The 17231-nt window shown below is 41.3% G+C and overlaps 1 protein-coding gene across 1 annotated transcript in view; it reads left to right on the top strand.

Annotated features, from left to right (window-relative positions):
- Positions 1–17231, top strand: part of EFHC2 (EF-hand domain containing 2) — a 168910-nt gene that overhangs the window by 83446 nt on the left and 68233 nt on the right. The window contains exons 8-11 of the mRNA XM_045505194.2: positions 3260–3425; positions 11524–11666; positions 14105–14301; positions 16909–17039. Coding sequence (XP_045361150.1) covers positions 3260–3425; positions 11524–11666; positions 14105–14301; positions 16909–17039 — 637 coding nt within the window. The remainder of the gene's footprint in view (positions 1–3259; positions 3426–11523; positions 11667–14104; positions 14302–16908; positions 17040–17231) is intronic.

Genomic DNA, 17231 nt, shown 5'->3' with positions numbered 1-17231 from the left:
GAAGGTTGGAAAAGGCTCCAGGGGCTCTAGCAGGTGTTTCTTTCACTGAAAGGACAGGGATTTGAATGTAAACCATTCTTACCTAGAATTCCTGTCTTAGGTTATTCTTTGTCTGTAGGAGGACTTAGCATCGATTCTTAGTGGCTGAGACACCCAAACTAGTAACAAGACCATTCATTCCCATTGTCTTTGAATACTTATTAGGCTGTACTGACATTAAGGATGAGCAAGAAACTTAAAGCACCTCTAATTTTGTAGAGTCATTTCTGGCCCTCTCTGAACTAGAAGCAGCAGAGCATCCAAGATGAGAGTTTAATGATCATTTGAGCAAATCAGCCATCCCACGGTGCAGGGACAGGGGTAGAATTTGCTTCTGGTCTCACCACATGGCCTTGATGGACCTAACAATTTGGCCTTTTCTTTTTTTTTTTTTTAACCTCTCCTATGAAGTAAAGAGGGTTGAGGATTAGATTTCTAATGGGATTTCTAAGGGGATGAATGATTTCTAAGGGGTTTCTAGCTACAGCTAGAAAATGATGTGATTCACTAATTATTTGACCCCAAAATGAACGTCCCACCAAACTCATTTGACCTGGGTATTGGGTACAAGCAGAGGTGGATTTACCTTAAAGTTAATTAAGCTTAAGCTCTAGGGTTCTTTCTTTGCAGGGGCCCCAATTCCAAGGCCCTGGGCCTCATTTTGTCTTAATTATTTGGCATTCTTGGTCTTGAAGAGCTTCTCCCAAATTATATAAGCTTCAGGCCTCCCCAAACCTGGGTTCATATCTGCGTTGCTAGAACATCAGAGATGAACATTGAGATAATTAAAGGCTTTTCCCAGCATCGTTCCAACTGAGATGGTGAATAGTAAATCACTGGGAAGGAGTATTAAGACTTAACCTTTTAAAGATCTATCACCTCTCTGTAAATTTGTTGGAATCTAGTCAATTGTGGATGGACTTTCAATATATATGTTTTTACAAATCTCCTGGAATTAGAGGAATCAGACTGTTTGAAAGACAGTTGTGTCTCAGGATCCAGCAGAGTGTCAGTGTAAGAAGATATTTGAGAAGATGCTTTGTGAAAAAAAAAATGTATACTTTTTCATCAGATATTTTTGTTAATACCTGAAACCTGCAGGATGCTGGGCTGATGGAAAACCAGAGACAGGAAACTTATTCAGGTACGAATCCAGACCACTGTGAATATATGCAATTACCCAGAGAAATGAGATCTTGAGTCAGGATATCCAAAAAAGATTGTGGTGTTACAAAAATCAGGCATGGTGGAGTGGAACAGTTCTCGGCATTTATACACTAGATGGCACTGTGGGTGCAGAGGAAAGCTCTAAATTGATTCTTTTGTTACTTAAATCTGTTGCAAAAATTATGTAGTTGAGAAAACAACACTGTGTTATAAAACCTGTAATTTGGGGTGGGTGGAGGTATAGAATGCAGTCTTAATTACTTTGAGATTCAATATGTGTCCTCTTTTGGTTAGACTACTTAGATTAGTATATAAAGTTGTATGGATATGTCCCCTGTTAGGAGAAACTGATCATGCCCCGATTTTCTAATAATCACGTTGCGCTCTCCCTGCTGTCCGTATGGTCTTTTCTCTGAAATGAAGGTACCAGTTAGTGGTGTGTTTCATGTAACAGCTCACAATGATAGGGTCTGCTGCAGTTCTGCCTAATTCCAAGATGTGAACTTTCCTCTTTATTACCAAAGCTTCTCTTTAATTGCTCCAAAAATAGCAATAAGAGAGGCTCCCTAGTCACTTCCATACCAGCAGTCTGGCTGTCCCCTTTCCCCGAGCCAGTGAGAAATAGTTGATGGCATCCTTTTTGCCAGTATGTCTTCTGTAAGCACTTTCTGTTAGGCTGGAACAATACTCTTTTGGTGATTATGCTTGCGGGGATTTCACACAAAGGCTGTTAGGAAGTCTAAGGAATGGGAAGGTTGAAAACATTTTCAAATCAGAGGTAGAAAGAGCCTCAAACCCTTAGCCTTTTGATTAATCTGTATGAAAAAAAAAATCCCTCAGTTTTAAGACTGCGGTTGCCTTGGAGGACAAATTGATGCACATTTTCAGTTAGAGAGACGTGCACTCAACCTGTACTCTTGCTTCTGTTAGAACTTTGGCAATGGAAAAGGAAATCTTTGCTTATGTAAAACTCCATTCAGTCACAAATGGGAACACCTATGAGATACTCAACATACGGGAAGAAGTAGAAATTAGATTCCGTGGGTTGTTTTGTTGCTTTGTTTCGTTTTGTTTTACAAAAGATCCTGGCATCATCTTTGCTATTTGTGCCGGGATACACACAGGTGACTGGGATCTACTGAGTCAATGTGTTATCTGCTCTGGAGCGCACACTTGCTTCTCAGAGATGAGTACCTCACAGCTCCCAGGCTGTGTCTCCAGCTCTTTCTCCATCTCTCCTTTCTCACAGATGATAAATGAATAAAGGAAGTCCACAGTACTAACCACTTACCACTCCCATTGAGAGAGTAGGCAGTGGCTGTTTTAAAAGTTCTGTTTTTTTGGTTTGGGTTTTATTTATTTATTTATTTATATTTACTTATCTGTTTTGTGGCTCCGTCACATTTCAGTTCAGTTGCAGTCTTTCTTTGGCCAGTAACAAGAGCAGCCTGGAGCAGTGGCTGGTGAGAAGTTTTGTTCTGTTTTTTTAACTGAATAGTAAAGTGCCAGGGCCTGGAGTTGAGTTGGAGGAAGGGAGAGGGCTTAAAAAGTGGGCACAGGAGGAGGTGCCCTCAGATGGGGAAGGTAAAGGCAAAAAAAGTCAGAAGTCAGTCCTGTTTGGAAAGGAATTTGATTAGTGAGTGTTGACTAAAGATAGCACAGGGCTACATTACAGGTTAAAATATGGAATGGGTGGTGTAAAGTTCCAAGTTCGAATTTTCATATCATTGGAAAAATCAGGGAAAAACAAAAACTGTTCTAAAACGGGGATGTGATGACAAAAGATAAATGTTTACTTATTCGACACAGACAGTTCCTTTTTTTTTTTTTCTTTCTTTTGAACCATTGGCGATTATTGAGTGAGTTCTGTGGTTTTTGTAAACATGATTGAAACCTGCCCTCACAGGATTTTGCTGTGTTTTGTTTGAAAGAGTTTAAAATAGTCCAAAAAGATCTCCATGTTCATCTTGAAAACATAACAAACCTTTCAAAACAGCCATAATCAGGGCAAAAAAAAAATATTGATGTCTCATTTGCCTTTGTTTTGTTGTAGAGAACTTTACCTCGATTTCATGCAAGGCCCCATCTCCTCCAAAAATAGAAAGGAAATTTCCACCTTATACCGGCTTTGGTTCTGAAGAGGATTCTCTCCGCTCCTGCATAGGCCTCATGCCCACACCTCATCAGAGGGACTTCAAGAAGTTCATGGAAAAAGACAGGTGCTTGAGGGAACCATTATTTGAGTCTGATCTTTCCCAGATGTGTTCGGGGTTTATAATACTGTCCTCATGACAAAACAGATGATACTTAATTTATCTCACTTCAAGTCCAGGGACATGTTATATAGCTTTTTAATGAAGTTGATTAATATATAAGTATTAACAGGTTCTTCAATGCTTATTTTATTTATTTTCTTCCAGCTTCATTGAGAAAAAATTGACATACAATGTTTGTCAAGTTATAAGTTTAAAATGTACAGCATGATGCTTTGATATATATATATCGAAAAATGATCACCACAGTAAAATTAGTTAAGATCCATCACCTCACATAGTTAGAATTTTTTTTCTTGTGATGAGAACTTCTAAGATTTACTCTCTTAGAAACTTTCAAATATATAATACAGTATTATTGACTGTAGTCATCATGTTGTGTGTTACGTTCCCAGAACTTATTTATCTTATAGCTGAAAGTTTGTACCTCTTGATCCCCTTTACCCAATTCCCGCCAACCTCCCCACCCCAGCACCTGGCAACCATGAATCTGATGTCTATTTTTATGAGTTTGGTTTTTTTTTTTTTTTTTAGATTCTACACATAAGTGAGATCATGCAATACTTGTCTTTGTCTGACTTATTTTACTTAGCATAATGCCCTCAAGGTCCATCCATGTTGTCTCAAATGGCAGGATTTCCCTTTTTTATGGTTGAATAATACTCCGTTGTGTGCATGTGTGTGTATGTATGAGATAGATAGATATATATATATATCTGTTTCTTTATGCATTTATCTGTCAATGGATACTTTGATTGTTTCCCTGTCTTAGCTATTGCAAATAATGCTGCAGTGAACATGGGGGTACTGATATCTTTTTGGAATAGTGCTTTCATTTCTTTTGCATATATATCCATAAGTAGAATTGCTGGATCATATGGTAGTTCTATTTTTAATTTTTTGAGGAGGTGCTATACTGTTTTCTATAGTGGTTACACCACTTTACATTCCCACCAATAGAGCAGAAGGGTTCTCGATTCTCCACATGCTCACATTGAGTGGTTATCTTAATGTGTCACCTGGAAACCCTTCAAGCCATCTTATCCCCAATTTTATATTGCCTTTCCATGTATATGCATATATATATGCCTTTCCATATACATCTCTCCTCAAGATGTGGTCCCTAGGAAATGATGTAGATTAGAGGTCAACAAACTTTTTCCGAAAGAGTCAGATAGTAAATATTTTTGGCTTTGCAGGCCACACGGCCTCTGTCACAACCACTTAGCTCTGCCGTTGTAGCATGAAAGCAGCCACAGTTGGTAAACAAATGTGTAACTACATTCCAGTAAAACTTGTTTATAGACATCGACATTTGAATTTCATATAATTTTTACGTATCACAAAATACTCTTCTTTTGATTGTTTTCAATCTTTTAAAAATGTGCAGACTATCCTTAGCTCACAGGCCATACAAAAGCAAGTGGCGGAATGTATTGGGGCCCAGAGGCTGTATACAGTTTACCTACCCCTGGGATAGTAGCTTTTGTGATTTCTAAGTGTTTTTTAGAATGTTATTTGGTAATTACTGTGGTTTTACTTTGAGAGGTTTGGTTGAATTCAGTAGCCATAGATTGCTCACATGGTGGACTATAATTTCAAAAGATGGACTTTTCAAAGTGTTCCTAAGATATATGAGGAAAGATGTACCCCTGAGTCATGTGTATAGATAGATGTGGGCACTGCTCAGGGCTGTTTTTTGCTTCTGCAGGGAAAGCAGGCCGTGGAGAAAGAAGCTGATGGGGAAGAGTGGTGGGAAAATGTTGCAGATGCTTGAATAGGATGTGGGCTAAACGCTGAAGCCCTGCATGAGCGAAATAATGGGTCAGGAGAACCTGTGGAGGAAGATGATAAAAGGGAACATGTAGTAAGAGCAGGAGAGGAGAACAGGGCAGCATCCTGAATCTGATCAAACTGAATGGCATCACATGCTGTGGTAGAATATTTTGAAGTACAGAGGATAGTTTTGCTGTAAATTGTAAAAATGGTGAAAATATGTTCAGAATTGTACAGAACGTCTAAAAGGCTACCTTTGCCGTGACATGCTGTCCCTTGTCTTTTAAGAAATAACCTTTTGTTTTTAAGGACTTGGGAGTTTTGTCTTTAAGTTGCAGAGTTGATGCTACTCACAGTGGGGTCCTCATACTGGTTGGAAATACAAATTGTTGTGCCTTGCCCCTGACCTCCAGAGGCAGAGTCTCTGGGGGTGGGGCCCGGTCCTGTGTTTTAACAAGCCTTCCAGGGGGCGGTTCCATGATGGGCACCAGGGTTTGAGAACCACTGCTTTTGATCACAGAAGAGGGACACAAACTCATACTCCATGTTCCCTTAGAGAGAGCAGTGTTTACAGCGAGATTCGAGGGCAGGACTTTTGGTGGCTACTTTTCACTAACTGCTGTTTTTAAGGGCAGCCACCCGAAGGAGGCGGGCAGGAAGAATGTCCCTATTGTAAAAGGAGAGGGAAATTTTCTTATAAGTAAACAAGATGAAACATGATCTAGGATGTTGCTTCTGGAACCCAGGGGGAAAACGATTCCTTGTGGGTAATTGTCTTAGTCTCTCTTTCTGTCTGCACCACGTCAACTTGCCCACAGAGCACTGACTGTAGACAGCATTCTACGTTCTGGTCATGCTGTTGTGGCTGGAGGACGGTGGTAGAGGCACGAATGCCTCTAATTTCTTTTCTTTCTGTCCGCTGCTCGTTCTGTGCCAGGAATACAACTCCCTCAAGCTCCTCCCACACAGTGACCTTGTTTCCATGGAAACTGGCACATTCAGCTGGAGACTTACACATGAGTTTGAATAACCCAAGGTTTTAAAAGCGTGAGAACCTAAGGAAGATGATGCTCACAAAGCATACAAAGAATAGTTTCTAAATGCAAATAAATAAACCGTGAATTGAGACGTGCAATACTACGTGACATGTGTTGATTATGTATATTGCTGTTAAAAGTTTTTCCTGGGTGCTCACTGTTACATGAGGTTAATGGTGATCTACTGTGAGTCGTTGGAGGAGATAGTTTCAAATTTAAGCATATGAGGTTTTTGATGGAATGAGGACCTTTATTGTCTGGGGAAAAATTCACTGGTGGCCTGCTGGGCAGATTGTCTAGTCTGACTTGGGAGAACCTGCATAATAATATCTTTCTTGCTGCACCTGGCTGAATTAGTTACTTTGTCCTCCATGTGCTCACAATCCTCTGCTGATCACACCTCTAATAATAGTAATATTACTAATAAAAAGCAATTTGTGTTTATGGTGTGCTAACTACTTTACAATACTCGGTCTCATTTAATCCTCAAAACAACCTCATAAAGTAGATACTATTATTGTACCCATTCTTCACATGAGGAAACTGAGGCTCAGAGAGGCTATACAGTGTGCCCAAGCTCACACAGCTAATCTTTAGTTGAACTAGGATTTGAACCCAGGGAAGCCTGACTCCTGGAGTTCACCTTTCTTGCCACAGAACCTGTACTTAACACAGTGTGGACCAGTTACTTGTTTATATCTAGGGCAAGAGCTCCTTGAGGGCAGGGACTGGCTTTATTGCTTCTCTCACAGTTAGAGCAGTGCTGGCTGTATACTTGGGTTCAATCAGTATTTTGTCCAATAAGAGAAGGAATGATGAATAAATGAGTAAATAGAATGAACATTCTCCCTTTTAGCTCTTAATGAATGACAGAAGAGACAGTTATCCCAGACTTGTGTTATTCGTAATCACATAGCATCTAAAAATTCATTTAATCTTAACCTCTGACTTATTTCAGATATTGTCCATCTGCTGTCTCCTTCAGTTATTTCCCCTTTAAAAAAGTTTTTCCCCTCAATAAAAATAAACCTTCACACCTCTTCTAACCATAATATTATGGCTGTCTGTAAGGTTTTCAGTAAGTCTGTAGCCCTGGGTGAGCCATTCATTTTCTTAGTCAACAAATGAGTACCTGCTATGTGCTGAACACTGATCTTGGGGCTTGGCATACGTCAGTGAACAAAGCAGACACAAAGCCCTGCCCTCATAGAACTTACATTCTAGCTGGAGAAGGCAGAAAATAAACAATAAAGATAATACAGAAGTACATTCTGTAGTATATAAAAGGTATTAAAGTACTATGGAAAAATAAAGAAGGTAGTAAGTTGCTATGAAAAGAATAAAGGGGAGCTTGGAGTGTGGGACTGAGGATCACCCCTGTTTTCCATTTTAAACAGTATGGTCTGGATGGACCTTAGTGAGGAGAGGAAACATGTTCTAGGCAGAAGGAACAGTCAGTGTCAAGGCCCTGAGCAAGGAGCAGGCTTGGGATGCACAGGGAGCAGGCAGGAGGTCAACATGGATACAAAAGATGAGTAATGGGCAGAATAGACAGATTAAGAGAGGTCCTGGGTGATCAGATCTCATAGGGCCTTGCAGACCATTGTAAGGATTCTTTTGACTTTAAGGGATGAGAGGAGCCATTGGGAGATTTGAGCAGAGGAGTGACTTGATCTGATTTACATAGTAAAAGAATCACTCCAGATGCATTGGTGAAAGTAGACTGTAGAAGTGCAATGGTGGAAGTAAAGACGAGTCAGGAGGCTACTGCAGTAGTCCAGGAGAAGTTATGATGGCTCGATCTGGGAGAGTGCCATGGAAGTGATGAGAAATAGCAGATTCTGGAAATATTTGGAAGGTTGATTCAATAGGATTTCCTGGCAGATTGGATATGACATGTGAAGGAAGAGGTAACGACTCCCAAGGTTTCTCCAGCTAGAAAGATGGAGTTGCCATCTACTGAGATGGAAAGACTGTAGTTAGAGTAGGTTTGGGGCAAGAACAGAAGTTGTTTTGGAACAAGTTAAGTTTGAGATGTCTATTAGTTATCTAGTGATGATACTGAGTTGCCAACTGGATAAATGAGTCTGGGGTTCGAGAGAGAGGTCTGAGCTAGAGATAGAACTTTGGAAATCATCAGCATGTAGCTAGTATTGAAAGCGTGAGACTAGAAGAAATCACCAAAGGAGTGAGTATACACAGAGAAGTGGGTGACCAGGTTATTCCTTGTTATCCCTGGGACATCCCAAATTAAGAGCTTGAGGAAACAAGGAGGAACCAGCAGAGGAGAGTGAAAAGGAGCAAGCAAGGAGGTAGGAGGAAAACCAAGAGAATATAGGATCCTGGAAGCCAAGTGAAGCGAGAGTGTCACGGAAGAAGGAGTGATCGTTTGTACCAAGTGCTGCTGATTGGTGAAGTTAGACACAAAAATGAACCATTGGAATTGGCATTGTGGAGATCATTGTTGACCTTGACAAGAGTAGTTTAGGGAGAGCAAACCTAATGGAAATGGATTTAAGAGTGAATGGGAGAAGAATTCAAGACAGTGATTATAGATAACTCCAGGCTGTGTGTAGAAAAAAATTAAGACGTAGCTGCTGGACCTGGGAATTTGTCATTTGTTTTGAGACAGTGGGAAGAAACACATTTTAAAAAAAAGCCAACCAATAATACAAAGTCTATGCATGCTAAGTTGGGTGCCGTAGATAACGGTTGGTGCAGAAGGCGTGAATAGGAGGTCAGCTGAGTGGGCAGCCATGGTGAGCTCTACTGATGGGGGCCCAGATGGATGGACAGGACTCTGGGCAGGCATAGAAAAAGATGAGGGTGTACCCTGGGAGAGGGGATGACACCAAGTGAAGACCTGGAAGTAGAAACAAGCACAGTGTGGGGCACTAAATGAAGTGGCCTGTGTGACTTGACTAGGGTGTGTATTGTAGGTAGTCATGACAAATAGCTGTCTGTGTATGTATTTGAACCTGACTGTTGATGGCCCAGAAAGCCAGATTGAGCAGTATAGGTGGTATGATCGGAAGCAGGGAAAACGTTCAAGTTTTTTTGAGTGCTGGGAGTATTGTGATAAAAAGAGTTGTTTAGAGAAGTTTAATAATTAGCTTATTAGTCAAGGAAATAATCTGAAGATACTTGCAAGTGTTTTTCAAAGTGTGTTCTGGGGATAAGTTCACCAGAATCTCCTGGGGAGCTTATTAAAAATGCAGGATTCTGGAGATGCAAGCTAAACTACTGATTCCATATCTCTGGGGGTAGGACTCTGGGTTCCGTATATTTAACAAGCTCCCCAGGTGACTTTCATACACAATAAAGTTTGTGAACTACTGTTCTAAAGATTTTGTTTGAGTAGATTACATTCCTGATTGATAAGCTCTCTAGAAAACTAGACTTAGGTGACAAAAAGATGTATTAAACATGAGAAATCCACACTTAACGTACACACTTACAAATTTATAAAAGTTTTAAGAAACGAAATTTGCAGCAGTATGCATTTGGCCTGACATTAGACCTCATTCCGTTGTTTCAGTGATATTTGAAGCATCTGTAAAAGTTGTGGGTCTTTCATGAGAGAGGGGTTACCAAATCTGTTTGTTACTTATAAATCCAATTATATACCAGGGAATATGGTTGACAAGATATAGCGCCCCCCCCCCCCCCCCCCCCCCGCCATGCAGTGTGATGTCTGTCTGAAGCCTGGGAAACTAGGGACTAAGAAAATAGCTCTGGAGATCTGGCTGTTTTACTTGAGCTGTCCTGGGGCTAGCCTTCCAAATTGTTACTTTCCATTTCACTTGAGGCCTCCAGCTGGGAATCATGGCGCCATGCTCTTTCAGCCCGGCTTCATTGGACAGTCAGAGAAAGGGGTGGAGGAAAGCACCGTTTGCCTCTGCAGATCAGAAATAAGCTTTTTTGTTCCTTTTTAAATCACTGTGACCACAAAGGAGAGAATGAATTTGAACATAGGAGAATCTAAAAGCAAGGACCTCCCTACGTAGAGTTGTGACAGGGAAGGGCCGAAGTACATGGTTTATTTTACTCTGTGCCTCCTTGGGACAATGATTTTGATTATCAAAGACCTCCCAAAGGATTTCGTATTTGCCATGCAGTCCACCTTTCACTAGCTGATATCCACAGACTGGCTTCTGCTGACAGACCATAAATTAATTTCTTCAATGACCAGGCAATTGATTTGGGGAACTTTTGATTCTAGAATTTGATCTCATCTTCAGTCTACTAGACCATTCTATTCATGCATAGAATTCTAAGTGCAAAATCCAATCTATACAGATTTTTTAACAACTTTGTACAAACATTTATTGAGTACTTAGAATGTAAAAAGTGTTAATGTTAGACAGCGATTAATAACATGTGGTCCTTGCCTTCAGAAAACAGACTTGTAACGGCGACTTAACAGTATGAGTGACAAGTGTTGTGAAAGGGGAGGTCTATCATATTTAATATAGCATTTGAAAGGGGAAAGGTAATTTTTTAAAACATTTTTTTAATTTTTAAATTTTCAAAATTTTTTCTTGCTGACACGATTGGTATGATTGTTGACCAGCTTAATGAGTAGGGAGCAACCATTTCATGCAGATGATTTGAGCAGTGCATTTATGACATTTGTTGTGGGTACATTTTCCCAGTGTGTTACCCTGGATATCGAAACGATAAGTAATATTTTAATCAACTGAGAAAATACCTTTGCATTATAGATTTAGAGCCTTAATAAGAAGATGGTTGAACTTTTTCAGCCTCCGAGAGTTTATGCTACTGTCTTAAAACCATAGCACACCTGGGGGATGGGAAGTGGGTAAAATGGATGAAGGGGGTCAAAGGTGCAAATTTCTAGTTATAAAATATATAAGTCATGGGGATGTGATGTACAGCATGATGGTGATAGTCAATAATGCTGTAGTACGTATTTCAGAGTTGCTAAGAGAGTAGATCTTAAAAGTTACCATCATGAGAAAAACATTTTTGTAATTAGGTGTGGTGATGGATGTTAACTAGACTGATTGTGGTGATCATCTCACAATATATACAAATATCAAATCATTGTGTTATACACCGGAAGCTAATCTAATGTTATGTGTCAATTATACCTCAATTTAAAAAAACCAGAGCATACCTTTTGCAGGGTTTTTGTTGTTGTTGTTACATGCATAATGTGTGGAAGATTACTTATATAATGTTATAATCCTCATTTTTCTTCCATTTAGCTATGGCAACATAAGCAACAGGCTCCGGTTTTTTGCAAAACTAATTACACAAAAATGTGCTGATATGGAAAGGCTGTTTATTATTTCCTATTTTCTCAGTGATGACGCAATTTCAGTGTTTGAACCCATAGAGAGGAATTCAGGTAAGAGACGTCACCTTTTGTAGCAATTTCCTCAGAACAGTTAACTGTCTCTTCATGTTGAAAGTTAGGGACTGTGATCTGATTTTTATAGCCTAGATGATCTAAGATAGTGGCTTTCATTTTTTATTTTAACCACTAAAGTTCATTTTACAAAGATCTCTTAAATGGGAGCCCAGACATATAAAATGATAAAAGAGGAACAGTTGTGGTTGGCTCAGGACTGGGGGGCTTGGGACACCTCCTTATGACACTATCCCCACTTCCTCTGTGGCCTCCAAGGCACCTCTGTGGAATCCAAGGGCTGCAAAATCATGGTCCAGCTACCACCAGTTCCACTCACAGCCAGCAAGACAAGAAGAAATCTGTTTTCTTGAGAGTACCACTTACACAATTTTTGTTTAGCTCTTAAGACAAGAATCCCAGATTAACAAATTTAATCTTCAGAGTCTATTTCCCTCTGGCTTTTCTGTCTGTTGAGGCTGCCAAGGTTCCAGCTCCCAGTCCCAGGGAGTGCCCCTGTGCAGTGCACTGATATGGTGGCCATGGCTGAAGAGAGCCATTGATTTTGACTTACAAATGATGGAGCTGTAGGGCTCTGTTCTTTGTCCCAGCATGTTTAAAACTTTTATCTGTGCTGAAGACACACGTTTGGGAAGAATAATCAGGGGTATGCTGTTTAACTGGCTCTCTTAAAAAATTTTAAAAGCCCTGTCTTGTACCATTTGTCAATTTCTGTGATGTAAATACCGAAATCGTGGCCAATTTCAAGCAACCAACAGTTTAACAACTGACTTGCAAAAATCCCTGAAAATTTAACAGTCAGCCCTTACAGGCTGGTATGAGCCGGTCAGTGCACCAATGAATAATGAATAATTTGTGTAACTAAGGCTCCACAGTGATTTGAATAATGGATCAAATCTTAAAATATGAAATCAGATAAGGACGAATAAAAAAGTCACGCTCCTAAAGGTCAAGAAAAATCAACTCTGTACATTTAGAATGGGGACGATGCGGCTAAACACATTGCAGCATTCATAAAACAGAACGGGTGATGGCAGTCAGCTGCAAGCTTGCTAGTAGTAATAGCAGTCCCGATGGAGTACCTACTGTTATCCTTCTCAGACCTTTATGAGGTTAAGTTTTGTGTTAGTCCAGGTCCTCCAAGAGGCAAACCCCACGATGAGATTAAATGTGCAAGAGATTTATTAGGGGAAATGCTGGTGAGGGAAAACATGGCAGGAGCCAGAAGAGGCCAGGAGAGTCGGCAGACAGCAGTACATGTGGGACTCCTCTGAAAGACAGAGGAAAGGACAAAAGGGGAAGGTCTTAGACTGCAGTGAAACTCTAAGAAAGCTTTGGCAAGGCTGACTGGGAGTCCTGGAGCCAAAGTCACCATGGGCCTGCCTTAGTATCCCTGCCTTGCTCAGTCACACGTTGGCAGCCGCCTGTGAAAAGCGTGACCTCAGCACAAATCTGGCGATAGAATTCAGAACCTAACAATCAACTATGTTCCCCACAGCAGACAATCTAAGAAGCACATCTTCATGGCCCCCCCACAAATATTATTCCCATTTACCAGTGAGAATGCAGAGAGGTTCAGAGAGATGAAATAACTCCCAAAGAGCATCCAGCAAGCAAGCGACACAGCCAGGATGGACTCCAGTTCAATTTGGCTACCAGGTCTCTGTCTTTCCAGCACTGCTGGTTTCTGAACGTGGTAGGAGTGTGATGAAGCTGATCCCAAATGCTCATCTGACCTCAGGTTGTATTCATAGGTTTGAAGATTTCAGTTCAGTATCAGTTGGAAGATACTGGACTCCCGTGTTCAACTCTGCTCACTGCTTTCCAGGAGGTCAAAAACCAAATAATGCCCAGAGAGGGGCAGATAAAATGGTGAGAATTCTGGAGAGTAAGAAAAATGAGGCATTGCTCAAAGAAGCAGAGAGATTTCACCTGTAGAAAAAAAGAGAGGAACTCCCACAGTTATCTTCAAACAATTAAGTAAGGTCCTTTCCAGAAATGGGGCATCTTACATTTCATCCGTGTGTCAAATAGGTGGAAATCAGCTCAGGTGAGAAATTTTCTACCTGGTACAGTTCGGACACGCCCTAAAGCTGTTCCTGATGTCCCAATTCCCAGGATGCTGCTGGATGTATCGCCAGTACTTGCTAAGTGTTTATTTAAGTGTTGGGATTGGGAAGGGAGTAGAGCGAGGAAAGGAGAGGCTGGAATGGCACACCGCTTTTTTTCTTTACGCACTCACCTAGGAAGTCACATTTCTTTACCCACTGCCTCACTCTTCCCTTAAGTACTGTAGGCAGTGTGAGTTCATAGCTAAGTTGTATGGTCTGTGTTTGAGCCTGAAGTCACTCTGAAGGCAAGTTGTCTGAGTCTTTGGAGAACAGAGTCGACTCATTAATTTGTCTCTTTTCCTATAGGGTTTACGGGTGGGATGTTCTTGAAAAGAAGTCGTGTTAAGAAGCCTGGACAAGAAGTCTTTAAAAGTGAACTGTCGGAATACATCAAGGCTGAGGAGTTGTATATTGGCGCCAAAGTGAACGTGAATGGCTACATGTTTCTTTTGCTCAATGCCGATGAGTACACCTTAAAGTACATGGAGGAGAATTCGGATAAGGTGAACTCACTTTGTATAATTAATTCTTGACTTGCGTCTCTGCACTCTGCAGTCTGTGTTTTTCTTGCTCTAGGCCTTTTCTTCTTCCTCTTGCCTCCAGTTTTACATTCACATTGTGCATTCACACATGTGGGTATGAATAATGGATCCGCACGACTTGGCCACAGGTCCTGCGTCCCAGAGGCCAGGGCCCGGTCTACTCTGTTTACGTGCTGGGTTCTCCGCCGCCCAGCATCACGGATGCCAGGCACAGGCAGGAGGCAGGCCTAGGGTTGAATCAAGTTTCCTGGGTTTTCTGCTGACGCTGACAATGTTTTCAGAAAGAAATTCAGCAACTATCGGAAAGGAAGACAATCTGGTGCCACACACTGTGCCATCCCAGTTAATTGGCAGAGGCCTGCCGAGAAGGCCAAGACCTGAACAAACAGAAACCCCAAGGGAACCTGATAGTTGCTGGGGTTGCAACTTCACATAAGAGGAGCCACCTGAGGCCTAAATGAGACTTCAGGGACAAATTGGCAACAGTGAGCTCAAAGAGTGTTTTCATTTGAAATAAGATGGCAGATGGGTACTGTTACTAAGAAGACTGTTATAGCAGTGCTGTTCAGTAAAAATAACACGTGGACAGTCTTGATTCTAAGTGGACTAGTTCGGTGTGCAGACGTGTATATTACAGAACCATTGCCTAATACTGAAAAAATCTATCTAGAAACAATTTTAAAAGTCTGCTTGTAAATTATATTTATGTGTCAATTATCTATCTATCTAATCTAATCTATCTATCTGTCTATCTATATACACATACACAGTGCTAATTCCATTTCATTTATATATAAAATGCTCAGGGGTGAGTTGCTAAGATCAGTCTCTCTGTGTATCACATTACCCGTTCCAGTTTGGGTCCTCTGAGAAGCAGCTACCAAGACACAATTAGACACGCAAGAGATGTATTGGGGGAAATGTGAATGAAGGATAAAGGGAGAGGGAGCAGGAGCGGGTGAGGAGACTGAGATGGAGGTCTGACCCCTGAGAAAGGAGAGGGAAGGAAGGAGGGCAGGATGGGAAGACAGACTGTAGCAGAGAAGTCTCAGGTCAGGCAGGAGTGGCCCAGTTCCAGTGCCACCTCCGTGCTCAGTAATTGGATGGGAACAGTCTGGGGCGAGTGTGTCCCCTGGAGGATCTCTGAAATTCAGCTGCACTGATCCCGAAGGTACGGCAGCTGGGGGCTGTCAGCTAACAGCGCTCCTCTCTGTCTGGTCTCTCTCGATGGCAGCCCTGGGCACCCTCTGGGGCCACCACACCATCTCTCCATTTAGCAGCGTTAGGAACTTGGGTTAGCGTAAAACCATGACCTGGGAGCTCTTCAAAAGCCCTGAATTCAGGTGAGAGGCTCCATAATAGGGCAGTTAGATTTCTGGAGACCAGCAGGCTTGGCTAGGAAACCGGACTTCTTATGAGCTGAGGAGCCTTAGTCACGTTTCTTCCCTGAGCTTCACTTTCCTCTTCCTTAAAGTGGAAGTAACAACAGTGCCTATTTCAGAGAGTTGCTATGAAGACTTGATGCGATTATGTGCTAAGTGCTTAGCTCTATATGACCCATAGCAAACCCAGTCAGTGTATGATTTACAATAGCTATTATAAATTAGAGCTCCATTTTCAAACACAGGGCAAACCTGTACTTTAACAGAAAATGTATATATGTATACACACACACAACACACGACACAAAGGGCTTTTCTCCTTTTAGAAAGATAAAAGCAGGGTAGGACGTTATCTGGTATCAGCATCCCAAGTGAAAACTGCATTATTTTAAAACCACCCTTAACAAGGACACTCTAAGCAGAGAAAGGTTAGTATCAGTCTGAGGAGTCTTTTCAAAAGACCTACGAGATCCTATCATGGAAATAGATGAAAGGAAATGCAAAAAAGGGAGGGAATGGGGGGCTGCAATAGGTACCAAACCCCCTGGTGGAAGACAGGGAGCTTTATGCTAAGTTACCCTCAATGTTTTTATTTTCCTATTTAGTCTTCTCCTTTTTTAGCTCTTTGCTGTAATTATTTACAGCCTTATGCTTTACTGGATTGAATAAGTTTTCTTATAGAGTCAAAAACCAAATCACAGTAGAGGACAGAGGAACTAGAGGCTGCCTGGAGGGTTGCATTAAGGGGCCTGCAGTGTGTGTAAGACCTTTGACACCCAGCCTTGCTCTGTTCGGTGCATCGCCTGGTGGCCAGCAGTTCCTGTGGGCTCACTCTAAAGAGCTAGAGAAAATGGAGGTCCCATTATTCAACTTTGAGTCCCCATTCTCTCCATTAGGATCTCCCAACATATAGGGGTTAAAGGGAGGAGGCTGAGGTGGAAACAGGGAGTTCTTTTCTGATTTGTGTGGCTCATTGTCCCTTGGATCTGGTTCTGTGCTAATGTCACTCGTTGTCCTAAAGCCTTAGCTGAAGTCATGCAAACCTAGTCATGTCTTCTCTGTGTTGGTCTCTATGGAAAGATAGACCCAGCCAAGTTCAGGTTCACAGTGTGAGGTTGCTTTGCTGGCCATCAGAAAGATTGGGCTCCCTATCTTAAGTATCTTTCCTTTCTTTTCGCCCTTCCAGTTTCCTTTCAGCAACATTGAACTTGCCCTACAAAAAGTAAAGGAAGAAGAATCAAAATCCAGAGAGCTCAAGCAGGTATTTACAGCTGCGGATTGTATGCACACGAAGATGGTAGATTATAATACATTCAGGTAAGCCATATTCTGCTAGCAGTAATCTCTCTTTGCAAGGTTGTCCAAAGAACAGAAAGAATGATTTCTTCCCCAGCGTTTCTTAACGGATTTACTACAGATTTTTTATTAGAAATTGGCATTTCTCTGCATTCGTATTACTTTATGGTCAGCTTTTGCCCATGTCTTGTAAATTGTATACATTTGCATATA

Source organism: Camelus bactrianus, chromosome X (assembly GCF_048773025.1).
Source record: "Camelus bactrianus isolate YW-2024 breed Bactrian camel chromosome X, ASM4877302v1, whole genome shotgun sequence".
Classification (NCBI taxonomy): Eukaryota; Metazoa; Chordata; class Mammalia; order Artiodactyla; family Camelidae; genus Camelus; species Camelus bactrianus.
This window is presented reverse-complemented; position numbering and strand designations above follow the sequence as displayed.